The following is a 26,436-nucleotide window of genomic DNA, read 5'->3' as shown; positions in this document are numbered from 1 at the left end:
AAAACCAAATGTTATTTTTTGAAGTCCTGTGACCCATTGCTGACTACGTCTCTATGGGGAGAACAGACAGCAAGCCACAGGGGTGTAAATCATGGCTTAATGCTTTTGGCTGCGGCAGACACCTCCACCCTCCTTTTTTTGGTCCCCTGGGCCCATCCAGGCTCGCTCATATTTTCTGAGTGCAAGGACATTTATCCACATCACAGCAGAGGCCTGTACTGTATGTGTTCAGATGTACAAGAAGTGTGGAGTCCTGCTTGGACGGATGATGCCTTTATAAAGGCACCCTTCTTTTGTAAATATTATATTTCTCTACTTGATAATTTCTCATATTGTAGTATAAAATTACTCTTTAATTATTTTACTAACATTGACAAGACATACATTTTATTTGGCGCTTTATCATATCTAAAACCTTACAGGCCCACTTCTAAGGGTCTTACTTAGAAACAAACAGTCCATCACAACAAGCTGGATCATTGTTGCTTGTAAAACAATGAAATTATGTTCTAATTTTTGAAATTTCTGTGTCAGAAATTTCTGTCACAATGTTACTAAGTGCAACCATGTATGGTACTGTGGTGACTGGCAGTGATCTAGCTTTTCTGATGATTCTCTTGTTTTCAAAATGTTATGTTCAATTCACCTTATATGTGAGAAACAGATTTTTGACACTTTATTGGAGACTTTCTTGCTTTACCGTAATGCCAAAATTACAGATACAGGCTCAAATATATGCATACATCCCCTACCAAGCTTGTATTAAATGTTCCTTAGCAAATTTAACAGGACGCACATGCATTTTAAATCCACTGGCAAAGTTGTTGCATCATTTTGACTGAATGTTAGAGTGCTCTTCTTACCAAAAAGGTGGAGTCCATTTAAATTTGTTGGTTTCCTAACAATAACTTGGAAAAATGTTTCACTAAATGTTAAGCTATTTGGATTTAACAACAACTGCCATGCATCGTAGTAGTAAGATTACGCTGAGTTTTTTTTTTTTCTGCTTCCAGAGTTTTTGTCTATCTGTAATCTATCTCTAAAACTATCTATAGATCTATGATAGTTGATTGTTTTTTTTTTTTTAAGGGAGATCTTTAAAAGATATTATGTAGTATAGTAGCCACACCAGCATTTACTTTGGTTATTGAGTTGCTACCACTTTAAGCCATATTTTTCATTTGTATAATGGACCTTTTAATAAGTGCAGAGGGACACGGGTAGTAAATTGCTTCATGCTGGGAGGAATCTGCTTTCCAGAGCCATCTGCATCATCATAAAATATTTAGACAATAGACATATTTATAAAGCATAAAACCAAATTAGGTGGTTAACCTCCTATAAAGTGAACTTTTTAATTCACCTCAAACAAATAAGCAGAAATAGGATGAATTTGATGATCATTTGATTGTTTTTATCATGGAGCGCCACTGTCTGCCAATATTTAGCTCGACAGGGCTCCAAACCGACCTTCTTCAGCAGGAGATTTACAATAAAACTGTCAGTTTAACGCCAGCCATGATAATAGAGAGATGGGCTGCTGTGCAGACCATTCTAATGGGAGTTGACTGTCGCGGATCAGTGGGGATTTATGCTCCACTTGGTGAGTACGCCCCTGAGAGGCCAACTGCTCCACAATGATAGCAGCTCGCGCCATTCTCGGCCGTCTGTTGCTTTGTCGGTCTACCTGAATGAAACACTTGGCATGGCGCTCCAACACATGCACTCAGCTATAAATTTTCAGAACTCGCATTGCTCAAAAATGCATCACCCATGCAGTTCTTTGGCGCAGTACCCCTCCCTCATCCGAAATCCTCACATTCGAGGCAGACACAACCAAAAGCAGGTGTTAAAATATATTGAACTTGTGTTTTTTTTGTGACATACACCCCTTGATAAGTAGTTTTGCTGTATTAAAAGGAAACTACAAAGGTGTATAACCACATACGCCATTATATAATTTCAGCACCATTTGTCGGCGGCTGGCCCTTTTGAACTGCTAATGTCTAAGCTGCTGGAGGCAAATTGAATCACCATCATTTCCGCCCAAATGGAATTTCAGTGGTTAAAAAAGAACAATGCAAGTCTTGACACCGGGTCTGTTCAATAATCTGATTTCCAGCTCCCAATGCACAGGGGGGAACTGCAGAAAAGAGTTGACCCAATATATTTAAAAGCCTGCTTCCTGGAAAAGGAGGACAAGTGGCAGCAGGCACAGGGGTTGAAAGAAAGATAAATATTTATTACAGTTATCGAGTTTGCCTCGACTCCCTCCTGATCCCACTGGCTGCATTAGAGGCGCCAAGAAAAGAGCAGATTGATGGAGATAATTTGTTATTGGATATAAACAGTTTTAAAGACGCAGAGTAATTCTGCCCAGAGACCTAATCCTTCACAATCTCATCAGGGTGAAGAAAACACCGGCAAGTTGTTTTGTTTGTCACCGTCTTCTTCTTCTTTTTGTTTTTTTCCCTCCCATCCTTCCACCAAACAATAATATCTTCTTCCTAAAGCATTTGGCTGTTTGACTTTCAAATCACAGGCATTAGCTGGTGTACTCTTGCTCAAGGCGGGTGTAAATATGCACATGTGCTGTGAATGACAGCTCTGTCATGGCTAAATTAATTATTGGTAGGAGGCAAATAATGGCAGAGCTGAGAAACATCTATACACACAAAGAAACACATGGCAGGATACACAGGAAACAGCGCTAAGGCCTCACTGTAAAGCTTGTGTGATATTGGACAAATGTTTGCTGGTATGGCGCTTCCATCTTGACAGATTGAGTGAGATCTGGTTCTGTTTGGTAATTAAAAATTATATTACAGTGCTCTTCCCTCTATCTGAGTCGATGCCGGGCCGATGGGAATCTGTCCGAGAGTACAAGTTGATTTAGTCTAATTCACTGTTCGCTTTTCATCTGTTTTTCTGTTGTAATATCTCCCTTTTATTCCCATTAACAATCAATTCCACATCAATATGCTCCTTTCAGCATCGAGGATTGGCACCTTGTTTTCTGGTTTGGTGGTTTGCAGCGATGATGTCGGTTGTTGTGCTGATGGTTTTTTTTCTGCTTGTTGTTTTTGCCAGATGACCTGAACAGCACCCACCAGCACTGTGTCCTTGCTGGAGAAACGGCACGTTTCAGCTCAACTCACAGAGTGGCCGAGGTGAGACATCAGATTAAGGAGCTTTTAATTTGCTCTGAAAATAGTATGTAACCTGCTGCTAGTTTTACTAAGGAACACAATTATTATTAAATAAAGATTAATCTTTTTTTCCCTGAAGATTTGCAATTTTTTACATTTATTCATACCTTATTTTAATTTTATAAAAGAAATAGTCTCTATTTTTTAATTATTTATTTATTGCCCTGTCTGATTTTCCTTTTTATAATTATTTGTACACAATTTAATATATTTTATTTCAAATACAATTTGAGATTTATTTTTTGTTTTCTATGGAAAAAAAGGGCAAACATTTGTTAAATTAAAATTTATTAAAAAAAGAAAATATTGATTGTTTTAATTTGTTTTGACATATATTATCAGCTGTTACAAAGCCACATTTGATTAATAACCTTGTGTAGCTCCTTCGTGTCATGGCGTTGTTTGTGACACTGGTCTCGTTCCTATCAGTGTTCTAAGGGGACCCTGACCTACATCCAGTCACGGTGCCAGGAGGCCCTGTCCAACCTGCACACTGACCCCGAGACGGGCTCCCACAGCCTGGTGACCCTTCAGCCGACAGCATTACAGCACTGTGAGGAGATTCACAATGAGGTGGGGCCACTGCGGTTGTGTGTTAACCTTCAAGTTCACATGAATACATACATTTACTTGTTTTTCATTTCCTGTGTGCACATCTTGGGTGGTTAGTAGCTGTTTCTACATACTTTGAGCGGAATTGAAAGTTTTAGAAAGGTATTTGAATTTATTCAAAATTTTAATATTCAAATTAGCAGATTTTGTGCCAGACGAATGTGCAGAACGGCATTGTCTTCAAGAGTTCACATTTATTAATTTATGATTGTGAACCTCTCTGATTCTGTCTGAGTGGCCCCAAAGCTTTAATCCCCACCCATCTGGTAGAGCAAGCAGGTTCAAAACAATGAAGATCCATCTGCAAATAAGATGATGATGATTTAATCCGGACAGCAGAAATTGTTGTTGAATACACTGAAAGCATTCTCTGAAAATTACAGGGATAAGCGTCTAATTAAGGAAGCAAATGTATTTGCGCAAACATATATTTGTGCTTTTTCTGTCGTATGGATATAAACACTTGTGACGTATGTAAATCAGTGCACCTATGTACATTATAATCTTTTTTGTTGACTTAATATTCTGCATGGGAAAGAAGTTGAGACAGGAATCTTACAAAGGCAGTTTAGATTACCTATATAAAATGCCATTAGTCTTCGAAACTGATGGCTTTGATTAATTATTTTCTCTTGAATTTTTTTGTCCATTCAGTTTCACCTAAAACACTTAATCCTATTGGACATTTACAGTTTCACATTCTGCTAAATTGCAACAACAAACTTCAATGTATTTTCTTGTGATTTTATGTAATAGACTAACATTTTGAATAAACGTGTGGCATTTGTTTGGGTTCAACCATTAAATGATCATTTGTAGACCCACCTTGTGTTGACAGCTGCAACGCTGACCTTTCTGACCGTTCTTCCTTGTAAAATAACTCAAACTCAGTCACACGAGATGGAGAGCCTCCGTTAAAATTTCCTGGTTGATTTTTAGGATTGTCCTGCATTTAGCTCCTTCCATCTTTGATCACTTTCTTCTTTCTAAGATATTCAAGGCTTATGATATATTTTTTAGCCCAACTCTGACGTCTGTTTCATAAACTCCTGATAAAGCACATTGTTTTAAGCGGCTATGATAGGTTTAATACAGTTTCTCATTAACTGATCTTAGTGTTTTTTTCTGCATCATGAGAGTTTTTACTCATTCTGGGATTTGTTTAATGGCAGGTTAAAGCTCTTTGAATGGCAGAACAGGAGCTTGCCAGCTGCCCACCCTCTGCTTACTGTACTTTGTTGTTATACTTAGGGAAATGTCTACAATATGAAATTCAGGTTGCTCTCATTTGTCTTGCCTTGTGATGGATCACAAGCCAATAGGCTCTCCATATGCTTCCTAAAGATGGAGCCGTGCCCCTGTCCTGCTTCTAACCTCTTTTCATATAAAACAATGAGTGATGCTGGCTCGGGGTTTCGAGGGATAAAGTGAGGTCAACAAAGAGAAGGCCTCAGCCTCCTGCCATATCTTGCTGCAGGCCAGCAGTTAATATACCATCTCACCTCTCACCCTTTTTACACGCCTGCGCCCGAATTGCACATCCGAGCAGACGCCAGCATCCGGGACTCTCAGCAGGATGCCATGACAGATGAGTCTGACATAAGGTTGTTTAAAGGTTGAAGACGATATTAAGTATTCAACGCTGCCAAACAACAGGGCTGCCTGTGTCTGGAGAACTGCTGCGTTGGTTCAGCTAGCAACACCTGCTAGTTAGCCACAGAGAGCCACAGGATTACCAGGCGTTGGCTTTCACCAGGAGGGTAAGGCAGGTTGATTCACGAAAACAAGGAGCTTTTTATATAAGCATTAGTGTATGTGCGTGTTTGCGTGTGTGGGGGTGTGTGTTTAAGTGCTTAAGTAAGAAGGGGGTGTTCTCAGGGGCTCGGGCCTACCCTTCCCGGCTCTCGCAATGATCGATGTGGCCATTTGTTTGGAGTTGCCCACGAGAGCAGAACACCCAGCTAAATGATGTATTGTTGGTGGAGTTATTTATGATGGCGGCCCTCTTTGGTGCTTGGTGGGTGCACATTGCACAGGTCGTGTTTGACATGGACGACCGAGGAGTGAACAAGCCTGAGACACGCGGGCAACCTGACCTGAGCAGCGCCTTTGTGGGTCTTTGCTCAAAAAGTGCTAAACCATGCACCAGCTGACAGTCTACTGATGCTGTGCAGTTGAAGGAGGGTCAGGGGGGCTGGCGTTTGTCAGAGGTAATAGGTGGGGCCTGATTGTGAGGGAGTAGAGCATCTGCCATCCGTCTGTCTTCGTTTGGGAATGGAGCAAGGTGCCTAATTGAAGCAGATATTGAAGGGAGACAGAAACTGAAATAAAGAAAAGTTCCCACCTGTTTAGCCCTTTTCTCTCTGTCTCCTTTTAATCTTACCTGCTGTCCTAGTCAGTCAAATAAGTCTAACATAATACCACCACATGGCCCCTGTGTGCATGTTAGGCTTTGAAATGCTAATTCCAGACACAAATGTCTTGTCTCATTTAAAGCCACTATGTCTCTTCCCAGGTGGGCGTGTGACAGAGTGCCCTGAGGGACCCCCACCCCACATATGAGCTAGTCTCCAAATAGTAAATATTGAAGGAAGGGAATAGACTTTTTTCACATCTGACAGAAAGTAAACTGAATAAAGTGTGTTTAGCCTTCCAGTGTTCGTTTTAGGGTCATGATACCTCCTGAGGTTCTCTACACATTTTCTTGTGTTTTTTTTTTATACCACCATAAAGATTATACAATTACTGTATTCTCCCACTCCTTATTTGTACTTTGTATTTATTTTTTAAGATGTTCTTGGGCTATAGTGGCCTCTGTTTCACCTTATTTGTTGCTAAATTCAAGGATTGTGCAGTAGTGTTACTGACGTTCTTCATAATAATATTGGGAAATAAAACAAGAACCTTTTATTGCTACAGATATAAATTAAAAAGGTTCACGTTATTTTGTGCAGTCATACCCTTGCAGATATACACCCACTCTGGCAAGTGTGTGGTAAGTAGTGGGGAGACTCACAGAGAGTTTTGGGAAAGCAGTTATTCTGGCTCTTGTGTGAGGAGGCTGGGATTGGTAAACAGAGAAGGGCAGAGAGGGATCGATCACACTCTCATCAACCCTCACCTCAGGGCCCCGGCCCCGGAAATTGATTGGACCCGCTCTGGGAATACTGTGAAGGTGTGAAGAAAAAATATAATAATTGTGCCTCATTAAATGGGGGGGAAAAAACGAGGTTTTCAGAGTTTACCAGCAGAGATGCCGTAGTGGGTGGTCGCTGGACTAATTTGAAGCTAATGTGTAGTTAGTGTGTCCATCACCTGGAGAGATGACAGCGACTGCCGCAGGGGAGTCACCCTCCCTTACCATCTCAGACGAAAAACTCAGCCTAACAGCCTCTCCTCTTTTTTTTTCGCACAGACTTTCGATCTGTCTGCACGGAAAGGTGGCATTTAGTCCGAGTTTCCTGCCTGGCAGCTCTCAGCTGGGTGGCCACACTCCAAATACCAAATAGCCAGCGCTCCTCAGTTGCTTTTAGATGGCCTGCTTTGTGGTTGCCTCTGGCCTGCGCTGTGGGGGACAGGCAGCCGTGTCAGCTCAAAGTGGAGACACAGGTTGGTTTCTTCCCACCAAAGGACAGGCACACAATCAGAGAGATAGAAGGAGGGACAGCCTGGGAGAAAAGGACGTCCGATATTGGCCCTTGCGGCTTTGTTGTGTGTTTGAGCTGTAGTGATCGAAGGGGAGTGGATTTGGAGTGTGTTGAAGGGACCATAAAGGATGACATTTCTTTGAAGGGTGTGTTGTATGGAGCGACTGGGAGGCTGCTGAGCAGTGCCACTGGCTGTGTATTCTCCCTGACATGCACCAGTCCTTGCATGTCATCCCTACTGAGATCAGAGCCTTTTGGGGGTAAATGGCAGGATGACTCTGTGCACAGCTTCTACCTCAGACAGCCCTCACTCGGGTTGTTTGTGTAAATAGTTCTTGTCCTTTGTTGTTTTGGGGGTGATGGAGGGGAAGGTGACACTCATCTGACACAACAATGACCACATAAAAATATCAACATTTTAAAAGAAGAGTTTTGGAAAAGATGTTAAAAACTTTTCAATTATATTTTATCTTAAGCCTGAAACAACTACTTGCATTTTCCTTTAGACAAAATTAGTTTAGATTATTACAAAGATACATTCCATTCAGACAATTTAAGTTTGCACAATTTATAGGGTACTTAAGCAGTCACTATGTTTTTGTAACAGTATGAAATTTGTACAGGAACTGGAAAATAGAGCCTTTTAAAACTAATTTATGTTATCAATCTTTCCCTTTCTTTGTATTACTAAATGTGAATCAAAGCAACAATAAATAAGTCAAGAAGCTGAGTACTTTGTACATTTACTCTATTTAGTATTGTACGTAAAATATGGGTATAATCACGGCTGGGCTTTTTCTTTGTAAATTACATTGCATTGATGAACCAATAATGATAGATTGACAACAAGACAATGATAGATTTGTATTAAGGAGTGTGTTTTGGTGATTCATAAAAATGCCAAATTCTAATTTAGACATAACTATTGTATGTCATCATTGTTTGTGCAAGGGCTAGGCAGAGAGGTAATGAACACACACCAGCACAAAGTTGCACATAAATGTAGAATGAAAAGAACTAATTTTTGACAAATATAAATCTGAAAATAGTGGCATTCGTTTGAATTGCAGCCCTCCTGAGTCAAGAAAACATAGAACCACCTTCGACTTTTAAAGTTGCACTAGATTTTATTTGCGGATGTAAGAGTAAATTTTTTAGAAAACCCTGTTTCCCTCCATTTCCCAGACTGTTACTTTGTGTGGGTCTCTCACATAAAACCTGTAGTGACGTACATTAAAACTTACATTTGTAACATGACAGCATATAAAAAAGTTCAAGGGGTATAAAAACTTTTTGCAAGGCACTGTATTTTGGGACTTGAAAAGTTGTGTTAAACACAGAATACTTTGTATGAGACATCAGATAAAATGACAAAAAGAATCCTTAAGAAGGATTTAAGTTAATTTTTTAATTCCATAGGACATTTTCGTCTGTATTATTCCCCTTAAACTCGTCGAGATTATTTGGACGTTTACAGCTGAAAAGGCTCATCTTCATCCGTTTGCTAATGCTCTGTTAGAAGAACAATAAACAAAAATAGTTGTCAGAGGGGAAACAATAGTGCTTTGAGTTCCATGTGATATACGGTCCTATTGTATGCCAGTAGACTTTGTGCTGTGCAGTTGTCTACAACAGGCTTTAATAGGGTTTGCATTGTTTTGGGTGAATGCCGCTTCCTGGGACGTTTTGGGGGAGGAGGGCAACTCAGCACCTTCAGTTGATGCTGGCAACATTCGGAGCAATCTCTGACACACACACTCACATGGCCATGTTCCGCAGAAACATTACCAAAGCCACTCACACACTTAAGCAGACAGGTACAAGCAGAGGCACAAACACACCAAAGCTCGCTCAGCACAGGCCCAAACTGACAAACATGCAAGCTGAACAACATACGCAGAAGTAGCAGGGCTACACCTGGCTACGCATAGCATCCTTTCCGAGGATTAATTCAGCACTTCAAAAGAGCAGGAAACAAAAACACTCCAAGCAGAGGAGAGAGGAAGGGGGGTGGCTCAGCAGCAGACACTGTCAGCTCCAGCGGTGCAGCAGAGGAGGGGAAGATGGGTGGGGTTTTCAGGTGTGCTCGCTCCAAGGTGCACAGATCCATTCATATACATTATTTGGTGCAATTGTGTTTTTTTGTTTCCAACTTTGTGTCTTTAAAAGAAGTGAATGTTTGTTATCTATGGCTAGAGCATTTATAATTATTAATTATAGTCTATGCCATCAGTGCTTTACTGCAACATGGAGTTTTTATTTTTTACTGGTACCGGTTGCTGTGCTTAATGTCATTGTCCTTTTATTCCAGCCTTCAGCTGTTGGACTGATGTTCACATGTTTTTTTCTTGAATACTTTGGTAAATAGACTCGTGATAATAATAATATTTTTTTCCATTGTCAACCTTGCTGTCATTCTGATGGGCCTTTCACCTCATGGATCATTACTATTCATCTTAACCTGATTGTCTAATGTGTCCTTTAAAAAAATATTCTCTGTGTTGGAGGACGGTCTCCAAATGATATGGAAATGTTCTTAGAAACATTCCCATATCAATATTTAGCAACAATGCTTTCTCTGATGTCAGTGAAGATATCTTTCATTGCTGTTGTGTAAATACACATCTTATCGCTCCAGATAAGCAAACTACTAAAACCGCTTTTCTAGAGATATTCAAACCTATACTAAGTTTTTGCTTCTTTCAATAAACAACATAACCTGGTGGCTATCAATTAGAAGCACTTAACTACTGGATTCTGCAATGTGGAATACAAATGAACACACATCTGCTGCTGTTATTTCCCATAGATGCTGTATGACACTATAGTGTCCAAAAATATTCATACTTTTTTCCCCACATTTTTTCCACATTCCAACCATAATCAATATACTTAATTCTGATTTTATATAATGGATGCACAAAGAGGTGCAAATATTGTACAATATATGGTTTTCAAAACATTCTACAAAAAATCTGAAATGTGTTGGGTGCATTTAAATCTAAATTTACCCTCACTTTTAGAATCACCTTTGGTTGCAATTTCAACTACAAGTCTTCTAAGATCTGTAGCTACCAGTTTTGCACATCTACTGCAATCTATGTTCAGAGTTGTTGCGCTGTAAGGACTAACCCAGCTTTAAGTCTTTTTCAGAATCTAACATCCATCTATTATCTAACTTGCTTATCCTTGCAGGGTTGCAATGGAGACTCAACATCCAACATTTTTTATGCATTATAACCATTTTCCATTCCTTTAATTCTGACAGCTTCCCCAGCATTATACTGCCATGATTATATGTCATAGTAAAGACAGTGTCTTCAGAGTGACCTAAAAGTTGCATTTCAGTTTCATCTGGCCAAAGGATTTTCTGTGTTGCCTACATGATTTGTGCCAAACAACTAATGGGGATTCTTACAGAGGTATAATGGGTCTCAGGACTTCTTTGGATTTATTATCTAATTTCCTGTTGATGGTCATCTCTTGGTAGATTTACACTTGTGGTATATTCCTTCCATCTTCAGATGATATTGAACAATGTTCCATGAGTTCTTTAATGTTTTGGAAAAAATATTGTACAAGCAAATTCAGCTTTAAATGTCTCCACAGCTTTACCCATGACCTTTCCGCTGTGTCTTCAAGATGCTGCATGTTCACAAATGTTTTCTAACACAACTCTGAGACCTCCACAGAACTGCTTACTTTATACTGGTGGACCATTCACCATTAAGGTTACATTATTTGAGGGTATCAGACTAATGGGGACTGAACAGAAACATAAGCCACATCTTTCATCTTTTTATTCAGGTTAGCCCATTTGTAATCATTGTGCCATTTTTATCCACTTCATTTTTGTTTAAATGTCAATCTGTAAAATTATATAAAATACCAATCTAGACTAAAGTTTATTATTGGAACATGACAAAATGTGACTAAACTAAAAAGGTGTGAAACTATTTGTATTCTTAAAGCATTCCTCACTACTCCTATATTTTGGCTTAATTTTTGCTTTAAAATGTTTTTAAAGGAATATGTAACATGTTCATCTCCATAATTAGTTGTAACAATAAACTTTATTTGAGAAATATTTATTTCAGATGTAAATACAATACAGAAAAAATACAGTAGGCTGTTTTTTTATTTTATAAATTTAAATAACATATTGTCATCGCTCCATTCCAGTAGATGGCGGCATTGCACATCTAAACAATGCTTGCCAACCGTCATAAAAAAGACGCAGAAGACGTCGGCATGTTGTTACACGGCCACGTCAGAGCGTAGGGCGGCTAGGAGGGGAAAGTGGAGGTTATCGCTTAATTATTATATCACGAGAAATTTTCGGGAAGTAACAGCGAGAAACAAGAACAAAATACGTTAGTTTCCTGGCCAAAGCGGGAGACTTGACCCTGTCCGTGGTTTTATATGCAGCGGCAGTATAGCTCAGTAATGTTTCGTCTGTCGCTCGCTAGGCACTGGCGGGGTTTAGGCACTCTGTGAGTAAAAACTGTTGGCACGGGCTTTAGTTTTAGCTTGCCAAGGTAAGGACCAGTTAGAGCCTTCATCAGTTTTTCTTGCTTGTTGAGGGCACAAATGGGTCTTTCGGAAGTTGTATTCAGCTCCTTCCCATTGCGCTCTTCCTTTTTTTTTTGTCATATGGGAAGTAATGCAGACTCGCACTACTGTTTCATTTTATTAAATTGAAGCCGACAGTGGCTGATGCCCTTTCTACGTGTCGTGGTCACGTGCTTGGCCGTCTCACAAACACACTTAGCTTCCCGTTAGCTAAGTACAGCATAATGGCAGAACTGATACAACTTCTACACCTTGAAGCCTGTCTGCTACACAGTCTTACGTTAGCTAAACAGATCAATATGCAATGTGTGCTGTATCTGACATACACTAAAGATTTTATTTGAGCAGAAAAGGCTTTGGATTAAACTGTTACTCGTGTTAGCCACTCTAGCTAGTACAGCCAGCTGTACTAGCTAGAGCTAGCTGTACTAGCTGACTAGTACAGCTAGTCAATCAACCATCGCTGTGTTCAGGGAAGCGCTGATTAATAATCGAGAAATAAATATCAAGCCTGGAAACTTGATATTGTAACGGACTGAATGTTATGTTTTTAACGTAATTTTTGCTCGTCTTGCGGGGCGCAGGCGGTTGCCACGGTAACAGGTGTGCTTAAACTACAAAGAGAGAGTAAAAAGGTAGGAGTGGTTTTGAGTTGATCAAAACTCGGGTTCGGGTTATTTTACCTTTGTTTACCTTTGCTGTGACGCATTACAGCCGCTGTAGTTTCTAAAAGTTGGACTAATTATCTCGTTCGTTTGTGAGTATACGTCATTCACAACAAACATCAAATAGAACAAATATATTTCATAAAACTTTAACAAACAAATGGCTTCTACCGTGATAATTATGTGAAATTAAATTAATTATATCCCAACTTCAGAAGATTTGCCTTTACCTTTACAGAGCTCTTAGGTTCCTCCTATCAGTCTGTAGCTTCTCATATTGAGGTCATCAAACCAAAGTTCAGATCTACCATAAGTGACTGACACCTGCTGGCCTCAGGTTTGCAACCAGCTTGTGGGTCGGTTGTGGGCGGAGCTTGGTAAAGTCCATATCATAGAACAGACCAAATTGAGTCAACAACCCAGCATGCATTGCGCATTTGAAAAAAATGACGACCTCCAAGGGTGTAAAATATAGCAAAAAATATAATTTTTTTGAAGTAATTATGAGATTTGACATATCAAAAACATAATATTTTAAAGTTAATATTAAGATGACAACATATTTATTTATTCCAACCATGGATTCGTTTAACTGTAATATCCTACAATTAAATGCTTTTGTCCTTACGTGCAACACCAAAAGAAGATAATCATTATTTTATTTTTTTTCCAGCATGAGTTTATTTAGAATCGTAGCAAATTTCAGCCTGTCTGAGTCCATATGTGTTTAAGGTAGTAAAAATTTGAGTGTTTGCATGCCGTTGGTATTTCTCATTGCTTGTTTGTGTTTCCATAGGTGGAGTTCGAATGGCTGCGGCAGTATTGGTTTCAGGGCCAGCGTTACGCCCGCTTCTGCAGCTGGTGGACCCGACCGATGGAGCAACTGGAGAAGGACTGGAAGCTCATGGAGACCATGGTAAATCGGTTTCAAGACACACTGCCTGTCATGTCACTGCTTAGGAAAAAATAGAACAGAAACACGTTGTACAACAAACTACAACTCCTTCAAATTCAGTAAATTTTAAACGAGTACCACCAAAACTATTAAACACATTATGTTTACATGTTTTTAAGAAGTCCATTAATTAAGATTTGTTAATTGATAAGAAGTACTGTATTTATTAATGGTAGTCCTAATTATGAGGATCCATTTATAATAGGTAATTTAAAAATTGTAACATATGGTATACTTTGAATAAATAACTTCTATTCAGTAGTAATAATCAGATTAATTTTATTTCTATTATTAGACTACATACAGTTCAGCCCAAAACTATTCATATCCCTAGCAGATTTTAATGTAAAACTCTACTCATTAAACCAATAAATTATAATTTTTGGTAAGAAATGAGGCACTTCCAAAATATAATAATATAATATACAGAAATATATATTTAAAATATTGTTTTTATTTACATCTTTAAAAAAATGGCATGTGAAACATTTTAAGCCATTGTCAATATTTATTGGGCAAATGTTTATCGGTTCTTTTTGTTGCTTACCAGCATTTTGCAGGATTCCACTGGTATTTAAATGATTTGGTTTTTGGTGATGAGCTTCAACTGTAAGCGATCTACTGTCCAGTGACGCTCCTTGGGAGGAAATAAATGGTTTTTAGCTGCTCACCGTGCAAGCTCACGTTGGAGGCATTGAGCTTAAGACGATTTTTAAATAAAAAATATGCTACAGCTATTTCTTAAAGAAAAAAAATATAAAAACAGTAGAATTGGAACATCAATTTACAGTTAAGTCAGTACATAGCAATTATGCTGTTGGTTTATGCCTCCATTACGTTTTGATTTGAAAAGTTTATCTACTGTCTCATATACTCTTTTATTTATTTATATATATATACTGTGTATATATATATATATATATATATATATATATATATATATATACTGTATATGATTATGTTTTCCATACCCAGACACAGGAAGCAGCAGGGGGCACTCTTGCATCACTGTAGCAGCTGCTTCTTCAGCGGAGAGCGGAGCTCTTCTTTTCCTCCCTGCAGTCAGTCTCTCTCCCGCTCCTGCTGTCTCTGGGAGCTCTCGGTCTCTGTCAGTGTCGAGCGCTGAGCAGTAATCACATCTAATGCTCAGGCGGGGATAAAGACAGGGGCTGGAGGGGAGAGCGGTGCCTGTGCCGCTGCTGCTGCTTGGCTCTAGCGACAGGCCCGCTCTGTCTCGGCCAGCCGGAGAGCCTGACAGAGAGTGGGTGAGGGGGCTTTAGAGCTCCACCTCTGGGTCCAGAAGAAGTGTGTGATTCGGACCGGTGTTCGGGACCGGGCATTGCTAAAGTGCAAAGTTTCTTGTGTCGATATTCTTTAGTAATTTTGTGCTTTTCATTGAAAACTTTATATGATACTGTAAATAAAGTTGAAATTCTTTTAAGTAGAAACATAACACACTTGGCAATATAATTTCTCCGCTATTTTTCTTTTTTTAAAACTTGAAATTACACTGTCGTGTTTATTAGAATAAATTAACGTAATTTATGTTTTTGCCTAAATAATTTATTTTTGTTACAATGTCAAAAAAAAAGGCAGCATCTCCTCTGGAGAAAGAAATAGATGTAAAAGAAACACACCAAAAAAAGGGAAAAAAACACTGGCACAGCACACAAAGGTAACGATTCTCTATTGTGATGAAAGACAACATTATTGCTTTTGCTAGCAGTATTTACATACATGCATCGACCTCAGACACGCTGATGAAACAGCACTTCATAAATATGGCTTATAGATTTCTCTTTTGGAGCTTTTGATAGCTAAGGCTTTTCTGCCGTTGGATTAAAACACATTTCCCTAAATTACTTTGAGTTATTTAAATAATGGCGGTCTCTCCTGCAGTCCCCTATATTGGCATATATTTTACATTTTGAAGCTGGCAATTGACAGCGCCGTCTAATTTGGTGAAATACGAGTGACCTAGTGTGAGCAGATGCTGTTTACCATTTATTTATTTACATATTTTGGTTGCCTGCGGAGTAGATTTTAATGCGACGCTATTTTTTTTTTTTTTTTTAGTCAAATCTGATATTGGTGTGGGTATTTTAAAAAACCAAATATGTGTCTATTTAAATAGGCTTTATAAAATGACACCGTATTGTTTTATACACTGTGCTGTAGCAATAAAAGGGCCTATTGTTTCATCCTGCTAAAATAGTAATACAAACCGCCAGACTTCCTTGCTTTATTGTCATATTTAGCAGCAGCGTTGTGGGATGCGCTGGGCTGCGTATGCGTTTGTTAGTCTGTATGAAGAATATTGCAATATGGAGAAACTGGCTCCTGTATGTGGATACTGTCTCTCCCTGGGGCTCCCTCTCTGCTCCTCAGCCTGTTGTCATGCAAATGCTCATCCTTCTATTTGAATGACATTCTGATAAAATACATAAATAAATGTATAAAGAAGCAAAACAAAACGAGTCCACCGGCTTGCTGGGCACCTCTGTTTTTTTCTTTTTTCTTTTTAAGACTCCCGAATAATCTTCAAATGTACTTCACGTGAGAGCGCAGCATAGTGATAATGTGTGTAAAGGTAAAGGTAGGTAAAGGTTGTTTCGGGCAGGTGAAAGAAGGGCAGGAACTGAAAGGCTTCTGTGTTCCCCTGTGATCCAGGGTGCTGGATTCTGTTTAGACCCGCCTGGCTCCGAGCCTTGCATTCCCCCAGGACTCTGCTATCGTTGGAGTCGTACAATAGTGACATTTCCTTAAACTAGCAACAATGAATGGCTTCTTTGTGAGTCACAATAGGCAAAAGATCTTGGCTCTATGCAGAATATTTTAAATACCGGCGTGGTATTTTTTTTATCTTTCTTCTTTTCACTGTAGGGGGAGAAGCGATGGCGAGCTCATAAGCACATTTCTCTCTCTCTCTTTCTGTTGTCCTTTTTGCTTGTGTGTGTGTGTGTGCGGGTGTGTTTGCGTGTGTTTGAGCAAGCCATTGATGTTAATGTATGCACTCGGCATGACTTTAATTGATTTAGCAGCTCTGCTTGCACAGTACAGCTTTTTCCCTAATTTGTCACTTTTCTGACTTCTGTGGCTGCTCATCTCCCAACTTCAAAAGCCAGCACTTGCAAAGAGATTTCAATGCACTCCGTCTCCTTCTTCTTCTTCTCCTTCTTACTCTCGCTCTTTATTTCTCTAGTTCGCCCTCTTTCTTTTCCTCCATCTCACCATATCTCTGCCCACCCCCCAACCCCTTTTCATTTGACAGGAGAGCGAGTCTTGTAGATGGAAATCTTTTCAACGCATATCAAGGAAATTAATCCACTTTCATTATAAACGGGATCCACACTGTTGAATACATTTGTATACTTCAAGACGTACAAAACAGGAAGTGGTGTCGGGGCCGCGTCTCCCTCCGCTCCGTTCACCCAACCTGTCAGTCCCTGTTTTCTGACGGTTTGGTCACAAACAAACACACTCGTGAGCTACATTATCGCAAAGCTCTCTCTGATTTATAATGGAGGCTAGCTTTTGTACATTTGTGTGTTTGCGCAGGGATAATGTTTGGTGACCATTTCAACCCCCCCGCCAAACTCCTCACTGTAATAACAGTCCTCGGAAACAATTCGGGCTGCTGAGGTGGGTAGCGCTTGCAATCATACGTGGCCTGGCCCGGCCGCCATCAAGAGCTGATTAGGTTATTGAGCAAACGTGCAGACGAGGGGGTGGGTGGAGAGGGTGTAGAAAGAGGGATGGAGAGTCTGTAGAATCAGAGGAGGAGGTGGAGAGAGGTGAGAGAACGTTTGTGTGCGGGGGTGTGTGTGTGTGTTGGGGAGGTTTTGGGGGGGTGGGGGGGTCAATGTAAATGTTATTGCTGTGTGAGCTCATTTGATCAAAGTCCTGGAAAGGTTAAGCGAATCCAATCTGGTTTTGTATGGCAGAGTGGAGACACAGGCGCTGGGGAAGAAACCCCCAGGACGGAGAATGGATTATCATATTGGCGCTGGAGTAGCAGGGGCCTCCGACGGACAGTTTACTCTGCCCGTAATGCGTTTAGACAGCAATTGGCCTTAATAACCTTTATTGACTTCAGCGGGTCAGTGCCAAGAATCTAATTATCAAAGTGTATCAATTTCGTTGGGGTTTAGAGTTGCACCGCTCAAAATAATTATTTTAAGGTCGGACCGGGGCAATTAATCCCCTCTCTCTTTATTTGATGGCTTTGTAAAACATTATAAATGTTATGGTTTCCTGTTGTGCTAAATAATTTTACAAAACATTTTTTTGTGTGCATGCATGTGGTATAAATTTTTCTAGATAGCTTCCTGGTCCAGGTGAGGTGGAAAAAAAGCAGTATTCTTTGTTTTTCTCTTTTTTTTTTCTTTTACAGCTGCATGACGCAGCAGATGTTTCCCAGCACTCATTTTACTCTTTTACTTGCACAGAGTTTTATACCCACTTTAAATGCACACATGCAACCCAGATTAATTATAAGTGTGAACTAAGCAGTAAACTGTTTAAGGACCGTTTTTATTGCTCATTATGAAGCCATTTATTATCTCTAACATTAAATCACACCGTGTGTATGCACCGTATTGTTTTGCGTTTAGAGCTCTGTCCTCAGTAAATAGGCTTATACGTTTATTTTATTCCGATTCTTTGTGGTTCTTATGCGCTGACGGTGTGTGTGAAGGGGTGTGCGGGTGTTGATTTATTTGTAACCATCAGTGTTTCTGTTTGTGTGTCCACAATGTGAGTGTAGGAAGTAAATAGTGCAGCTGCAGAGTAGTTTATCCTTCCCTGACAGCCAGTAAGTGCTCTTACCTGGATAGGAGTCGCTGTTTTTCCCCTTATCGCCGAACATAGACTGGAGGCCCTAATCCACACGTTCATTACTGTGCGGCCTTGTTTATCCACAGCTCTTTATTAGCTTGCTTGCTTTGCCCTATTTAGACAGAGCTGTGTAAGAAAGAAATTACTCCGAGATTATTGTTATTATTCATTTAAAGAGGAAATATATGGCTGATAATACATTTTACATCACACAGCGGCTCATGTTTGGAAGCATGAAAAAAGAAAATGAAAAGAACCAGGAAGAGATGCGGAGAGGCAGAGCAAGAAAAAGAGGGGAGAAAATGTAGCGGTGCGAAGGTATTTGCAATTCTCTTTGAAGTCCCTATTCAACAGGGTAAGCTGAATTTTTCGGCAGTGCCTGATAGTGTTTCTTCGTAAACGCTTAAACCCCTTTAGAGAATTTCCATGGGCAGATATACGCGGTGGCTTGAAGGGAGCGTTTATGTTACCTGGAGCCAATGCAGCCCGCAGCTTTGTACCTAAAGATGTACACTAGTGTTGAATGGAATCCCGCAGAGGTTTGTCTACGACAGAATCTCACTGCAACATCGCTGTAAGCCGGAGTGGGGAGGGAAAAAAAGGGAAAATGAAAGCCCTGAACAGCTTTAACCCTGTCACAGTATTATGGCTGTGCTCGCATAATAGAACAAAAACACTAGTGTCCATTTTGAGAAGTTTAAAACAGGCATGAGGCGGTATTAGAATCTCATGGTGTGATGGCCTTTTGTGAAAGATGAACAAAGACACTTTTTCATAGTGTCTTTGATATTTATACAGAACAAACAAAAATGATCATCATGGTATATGTATGTTTAAAGTACAAATGCAGCTAATATTAATACTGCTGCTAAAATAACATTATTTATAAGTTGTACTCTAAGACAGATTTCAGCAAAGCTATAGGATAAAAATAACACAATTGTTAGTTTAGTTTTTGACGTCTATTTTATAAAAAAATTTCAGACACTGATTTTCCACCAGAATTCATTTTATATTTATTGTTTTACTAAAGCCAATGTTGTGAAATCTAAAATTTGGAATTCAGAAAAAATAAGCAGAAAAACAACTTGAGTGAAATATGGCATCTTATAAAAAACCCTAATGAATTTTATACATTCATATTCAGTTTTGTTATTCTGTTCTTTATATAGTAACAAGCTAATATGTTCAGTTTACCAAGTTGTGCCGCTGGTAGCTTGCCGAATGTAGTTAGAGACTACATTACCTTTATAAGTTTGACAGGTTGTGGCACATTTTGTGTTTCAACACAGTGATGTGTTGAGTCCTGACATATTTTCACAATTTGTCATCCTAGTAAATGGTGGTAAGAGAATAGAGGAGAGTAAATCCTTATTGTCAATTTGAGTAAATAATTGCCTTTGGCTCATTATCATACAAATGAAAAAAAAAGAAAAATGTGATTTGGTCTTCCTTCAGCCTGCTGCCTAGCAGTGTGCAGCAATAGGTGGGAGAGGGGTAACCCTGTGCCTTGTGTTCATAACTGGTTACTTTGTTTGGCACAAATAGTAAGAACAGTTTGAAGGTAAATTAGTTTTAAAATGGGCTCATACCTTGATAGCAGTAACCGGCCTATGTCTAGTTTCTGTTGTATGTAAGTTTTTGTTTTTCCTGTTTACTATTTTGTTTGGTGTACTTGAGTTATCTGTAATTTTGTGTGATTTCTGTAAACATTATCTGAGTTTTTAGAAACTGTTCAGGTTAGGCCAAGTAAAGAACATGTGAAGAAGTTACTGCAACTGTTGATGCACCTTTTATTTTGTTAGTATTTCCAGTAAAATTAAGGTTATTATTCTGTTGTCAGAATTTGTACTATTTTATTAAAATTAGATTGTTCCAATAACATCATGTCTTAAACTCTGTGTGGGATGAAATTAGTATTTTCTGTCGCATGATTAACTCAAATCTGACCAAGCTTGTTGCCCTTCTGCACCTGAGGGAAATATCATCATTATTGACTGCTTGTCTGAATGTAGAAACTGCACAGAAAGTAATGCCATTTATTTGTTTACTTTATTTACTGCCTTTGAATGGCGGCTGCGTACTGTCTTCACCTTATCTTTTCAGTGTTATTGTGAGAAGATTTATTCAAAGTTTTGTCCTCGGAATTGTAACGTCGACAGGATTTTTTTCTTTAATTCCGTCTGTGGGCTTCGAAGGCAGCTTGTCTCGTCTTCTTAGAAAACAAATGAGCACTTTACAGAGACTGATCTGCCTTATCCGCTTAGCAGCACCCTCAATCCCTGCTTTTATTTATTTACTCACTTTATTTACTTGCTTATTCATTTACTTACCTCGGTATGGATTTGGTTTGATTTCTTCCCCCCTACCCGTAGCCACTCTCCCTCCCCTCCTTTTCCTCTCCTCATCCTTGGCCCCGATCAGCAAGATAAACCTTCAGAGGAGGGGGAGATAACATCCATTAAAGTGGTAAAGAGGACTTATGGGGCAGCCCAGATTAATCACTGCTCACTTTAATCGCATTCAGTGTGGACGGCGGCGTTGGCTGCAGGGCTCAGCTTCTTCCTGTGTCATACCATCAAAAAAAAACAGAGCAAAAGAAAGATGAAGGATGAAGTGTGTGTTTGTTAAAACATGCCTTGATGGGGGAGAAAGTATAAAAAGATGAAAGAGATATTTCCGAACATCTCACAGCAATGCCCGCCCCTCTTCTACCTGACGAGAGACGCTAATGCTAACCAGCATTTGACATATAATTATGGCTCTACTTTGATCCAGGTGTAATTGTTTACTCCTCTCACAGGCAATCATGTCACAGAAGTTTAGCGAAAGACATTGCCATTGACAAAAGAAAACATCATTATTTGTCATTAAGACAAGAAATTTGATTTTATGTATATATTTATGTAATCATTTTATGTATTGAAAATATAGCGTCTAGCTCACGGATATTTGCAGTGTCTTGCAATAATATTTTCCCATTTTGTCTCGTCACAAACACAGCCTTCAATCGATGTGACAGGCTAACACAAAGTGGTGCATAATTGTGATCTGGGCCCAAAAGGGGCACTTGGTTTCTAAAATATTTTGACACGTAAAAATATTTTATTCTGATACCCTTTAATGAAATCTGGGCAACCAAATGTCTTTAGAACTGACCTAATAAATATGCCCATCATCTGTGCAAAATGTTACCATCAATATCTTTGAGTGACACACTTAGATGTTTGTTCGACAACATTAGGGAACCACCTGCTTCATGAAGACCAAAGCGCAAACCAGATATTAAAATGTTCTGAACAGGTAGTGCTAGGTTTTTTTAAGCACTTCGACCTATGCTAACAGACCTAATAAATAAAGAATCAAATGACAAAACAGCCACTACGATAACTCTGGACGAACAGCAGAGAGTCACAGTTTAGGTGAGATAATCTGTTTAAAAGACAAGTATTAGTTGTTCTTGCCTGCATGGAAGAGTAGTAAGATTGTTTAATTGGTGTTAGAGAGCCATAAGACACTTCACAAGCCATTAAGGGGAGACAAAAGACATTTGAAGGTGCTTAGTTAGATGAGACCAAAATTATCTTTCTTTGTCTACGTGCTACGTTGGGTGAATAATTGCACACTCTTAACTCACCGTCACCAGGGTGAAGCAAGGTGGTGGCAACACCATATTATGGTGATGGAGCTAAATACAGGGTGATCCTGGAAGAAAACATGTTTTAGTCTGGAAAATACTTGACAGAGGCAGTAGTTCACCTTCTGCCTCTGTGAACTACTGCCAGGAGAAAAACAAAAAACAAAACAAAAACAAATCAAGGCTCTAAACACGCAACCAGAGCAACAGTGTAATGATTCAGATTAAACACATTCATGTGGTGAACAGGCCCTATCAAATACCAAACTGAAATCCAAATAAAAATATGTTAAGAATTGAAAATATATTTTCACAGCCAGTAAGACTTGAAGTATTGGGCAATGAAGATTTCAGTCTCTACAAAGTTGGTGAGACACAAACTTTAAGACTTGGAACTAATGGCTGCAATGGGTATTTTTGCACTTTGAAATTTAAGCTCTTCATTAGAAGAAAACCCAAGAAGGAAAAGGATTTATTATTGTCATTACACTTCACAGCTAAGCACTACTTTGCAAAGTAGTGCTTCAATATATATAAAGTTTTTGGTTGCAACCTCCAAATGAGCTCTGCAAGCCAAACTGAACACAAATACAGGTCTGCTATCCAGAGCTCTGTATATTCTCTTAAACAAATCTTTTAAATCCAAATCTGAATTTTAATCAGCTCCCGTGGTTGCCATTTTTATTACTGTTTATCTCCATCTCAGATTCATCTCACATTTATTTACAGAGCCCCTAATCACAGCTGCTGTCTCTGAGGGCTTTATTTTACCCACACAGATGAAACAATAAATGAAACCAATTAATGAAAATCAAAACAGCCCACCCCAACTGTAGATCCCCCTAAAAGTGGAAGAAAAACAGTTAAAGCCTAATTAGGGACAAAAATAGAAGATAGGTGTTAGCAAGGTAATCTGTTTTTTGGTATTGTTATGCACCAGTGAGATCAAGATCCAAAGATAAAATTAATACACTTTTGTGCGCCAGTCATAAAAACAAAAAAGGGTTGGCCATTAATAAGATGACCACTAATCAAATTGGTCAACTGATTTCTTCCAGTTTATCTTACTGTTTCTGAGCTTAAAATGTCCCAAATGCTTTTGAGTTTATTATTGCGAGTAGCTTAAGCAGAAAACATTTATAGAACCATCTGAGACCCAGTATAATATATTCCTTATAACACAAATCTTTTACCTTATTAATGTTTGCGTCAGATTTGTATGTAGTAAAAGTGCATTTCCAGCTACGTTTTATTGGCATCCAGGATAAAGATAAGTAAAAAGGCTAAAGGTGAATAAATTGGGTTCCCAGTTTGTAATTTGCAACTTTCTGTTTTAGTGGGCTAGCTGCTTGGCTGGATTATGACCCATGTTTATCTTGCACAGTGAGCAGAATTGCAAAGGAGGTAAAAAAAAGAAGACAGACATCTAAAACCTGCTGTTAGTGTCATCTTTCCATGTCAAGTCATCGTGACAACCATTATCCATCCGTCCTACCATCACAAAGGTAAACATGTGGAATTTGTTGAACTCGACTAAGACTTTACCTGGAAATAGGAGCGTTGTGAGTGTGTGCGGAATTATGAACTATTTGAAATATCAAGACAATTTAAGTAACAATTTAACAGAATTACTAAGTGATACTTGATATTGGCAAAACATATCATTATGGTGAGTCTGATTACTTTTACTGTGTTTGGGCAGATTTGTTCTGCTTGACAGGAAATGATGAAAAATTTAATCTGGTGCAAAACTGACTTTATTTGGTTAAAGAAATAAAACACATTATCTTAAGGTAACCAGGAGGAGAGGTCAGGACAGTCATAAGGAGACAATTATAACAGAAGGGAAGAAGTTTGTTGATATTTGTGTAGTTCCAAAAGAAGTAGGCCTTGTCCTATGTTTCCATTTTTACAGCGTCTGGCAGTTGTACAACTAGAGTGCACCACCAAAATCAGTGTCTCTGTCTGTTGTCATAATAAAATAATGCAGTCTTCTCATATTGGCCAATAATCACACTTCTGATTGCCTGAAAGGTCAAAAGTTTGGAAGCAGTAGCAGTATACTTGGCAAGCATCATCACAAATAAAAGTTCTCAGTAAATATGAAACAACAGTAAAGCTGATGCTGTAAACAAGATGATGGTGTACAATAAAGAGGAAGTCCAAGGAGCACTGAGTGAAGTTCTTGTCAGCGCCTTTCAAAAGAAGGCTTGTACAGTACAAGAAGCACAGCACACCTGAGATCAAACTGAAGATCTTTGTTCTCTAGTAAAAATCTGAAAAAAAAATTTACAACTGTTTTCTTTTTCAACTGAGTTCTCTGTTTTTACATTAACGGTTACATTTCTGGAGTTCAGAGTGTCCATCCTTGTGCAGTGAAAGGCCATTGCTATTCCATCTCTGCAAAAAGCGATCTGATGTGTGGTGTTAAATGGGTGAGATGTAGGACAGTGTAATTAACGCTAGTCCTTTAGCGAGCCCCGCCTCACTCAGCTGGGAGCGCCCGATATAGCACTCATTAATTCCTATTTGTGTGTAATGAGAGGGTCATGTTGGAAGTAATGAATGACTCTTTTATTTGGGTGAAAGCTGCAGGGCAGCATCCTCTCCTGGCTAACGGTCTCATAAACACCTTTTAGCCGCTCTCATCAGCCTCCCTGGCTGAGAACCATTCACACATGCACAAACACCCCAAACATAATGAGAGTGAAAAAGCACCTGGGTGAATGTTTCAAGAAATCTGGTATTTGGAGATGTGAGTATTCTGAATCAAAATTTTTTTCCTTTAGATTACAATCTATGAGTGAAGTATGTTTTCCAGCTTTCAGGTTTGTTTAGGGGCAACTATTCAGGAAGCATTCTGTGATTAAAAATCACTTACATTAATTCGGTTTTTTGTTTTTCTGCCTTTCCAGAACTGTCAATTGATAAGGTGCTTGATCTTTGAAAACACTGTGTTTTCAAAGAACAGATTGTTTGAAAAATCCTTTGGGATTTGTTTCCAAATGCTGATTAGATAAAGCACACTTGCAATAAAAGTTGGCCACCAAACATCATTCTTATTAGCGACTCTTTTGAGTAAAGATGAAACTAAAAATACAACCACAGAGAGCCAACACAGACGCACACAAACATAAAAAAGTTTTATCTGTTTGAGCTCTTGGACGTGACTACACTGTATGGCAGATTTTTTATTTATTTCGATAATAACATCCATGAAGTAACTCAGTCCAAAGAGTACCATATTCAGTCTTAATTCCTTTTACTTAATTAGATTATATCAGCGTTCTCCCAGATCTTTGAGGAATGTATATGGCTTTGTTGAACAGGCATTATTAAATGTAAAAGCTATTAGTGTGTGCGAGTTTCATGCCAGACTGTAGTAGACAGTAAGCATAAGTGAGTTCATAATCCAGTTATATTTAACTGATTACTAATGTGTGCCATTGTCTGCAACTCAACAACCAAAGCTGTGGAGGGGTTTAAATAATGCAGTAAAGCACTGGATTTATTTTTACACAGGAAAACTGCAGATGACAGATTTTGATCGAAAAATAAGATTCAGAATTCATGAATTTCTTGTGTGCAAAAAAATCTATAGATCAGCAATGCTTGATTGCTTCTGTGCTGCAATTGACTTCTTAAAAATCCCACCAAAGATGTTGACTTTTAAGGCTTCTATAGGAACCTCTAGGATCTTTTTCTCATCCAGACCTTGCTTGACTTGACTGAGATTTAATTTGTCAACAGAAGGCATCTAGATCCTCTTAAAAAAAAAGCCTGTTTTATCTAGGAATCAATGTAGCCAGGTACACCATCAACAGACTAACTCTTTGCACAGATATAATGCTGGTCCACGTTTGCAAGCAAATGCATTTTGTTTCTATCAATCAGTCGTTATCATTCCATAAAGTTGTCTCTGGACCTCAGTCTGATATATTTTATTCAAGTTATGGAGTTCAGCAATGAAGTCATTGCTTATTTAGTTTACGTTTTCTAGTTGCTGATGAAGGACTTGTACTAGCGTTCATCAGATCATCCTATAGATATCTGGCATTGACATGGTAGTGGCATTTTGTTGTATAACTTGCAACAAAATGCCTCCCGGAAGTTTGCAAACTTCCGGGAGGTTTGCAAACATACCCTATGTTTTAAACAAGGCCCTTCTCTGATGTGACAAAATGGTCTCTCTTTCTCAGCTTTTGTGAAAAATTATTTTGTTTTTACTATAATTGCAAATTACTTTGAATGCTATCATGGGAAGGTCTATATTTGCATTTTTACTGACACAAATTTAATTGAT

The 26,436-nt window shown here is 38.9% G+C and overlaps 1 protein-coding gene and 1 long non-coding RNA gene across 3 annotated transcripts in view; one reads left to right on the top strand and one right to left on the bottom strand.

Annotated features, from left to right (window-relative positions):
- Positions 1 to 26,436, top strand: part of fto (FTO alpha-ketoglutarate dependent dioxygenase) — a 146,330-nt gene that overhangs the window by 32,632 nt on the left and 87,262 nt on the right. For both annotated transcript variants that reach the window (XM_032560451.1, XM_032560452.1), the window contains exons 5-7: positions 3,091 to 3,170; positions 3,639 to 3,782; positions 13,502 to 13,621. In XM_032560451.1, the coding sequence (XP_032416342.1) occupies positions 3,091 to 3,170; positions 3,639 to 3,782; positions 13,502 to 13,621 (344 nt within the window). The remainder of the gene's footprint in view (positions 1 to 3,090; positions 3,171 to 3,638; positions 3,783 to 13,501; positions 13,622 to 26,436) is intronic.
- LOC116718471 (uncharacterized) lies at positions 13,366 to 15,440 on the bottom strand. Its single transcript, XR_004338935.1, has 3 exons — positions 14,632 to 15,440; positions 14,208 to 14,297; positions 13,366 to 13,660 (listed from the first exon to the last, which is right to left on the bottom strand). It is a non-coding gene; the product is annotated as an uncharacterized LOC116718471 (long non-coding RNA).

This window comes from Xiphophorus hellerii, chromosome 4 (assembly GCF_003331165.1).
Source record: "Xiphophorus hellerii strain 12219 chromosome 4, Xiphophorus_hellerii-4.1, whole genome shotgun sequence".
In the NCBI taxonomy this organism is placed as follows: domain Eukaryota; kingdom Metazoa; phylum Chordata; class Actinopteri; order Cyprinodontiformes; family Poeciliidae; genus Xiphophorus; species Xiphophorus hellerii.
This window is presented reverse-complemented; position numbering and strand designations above follow the sequence as displayed.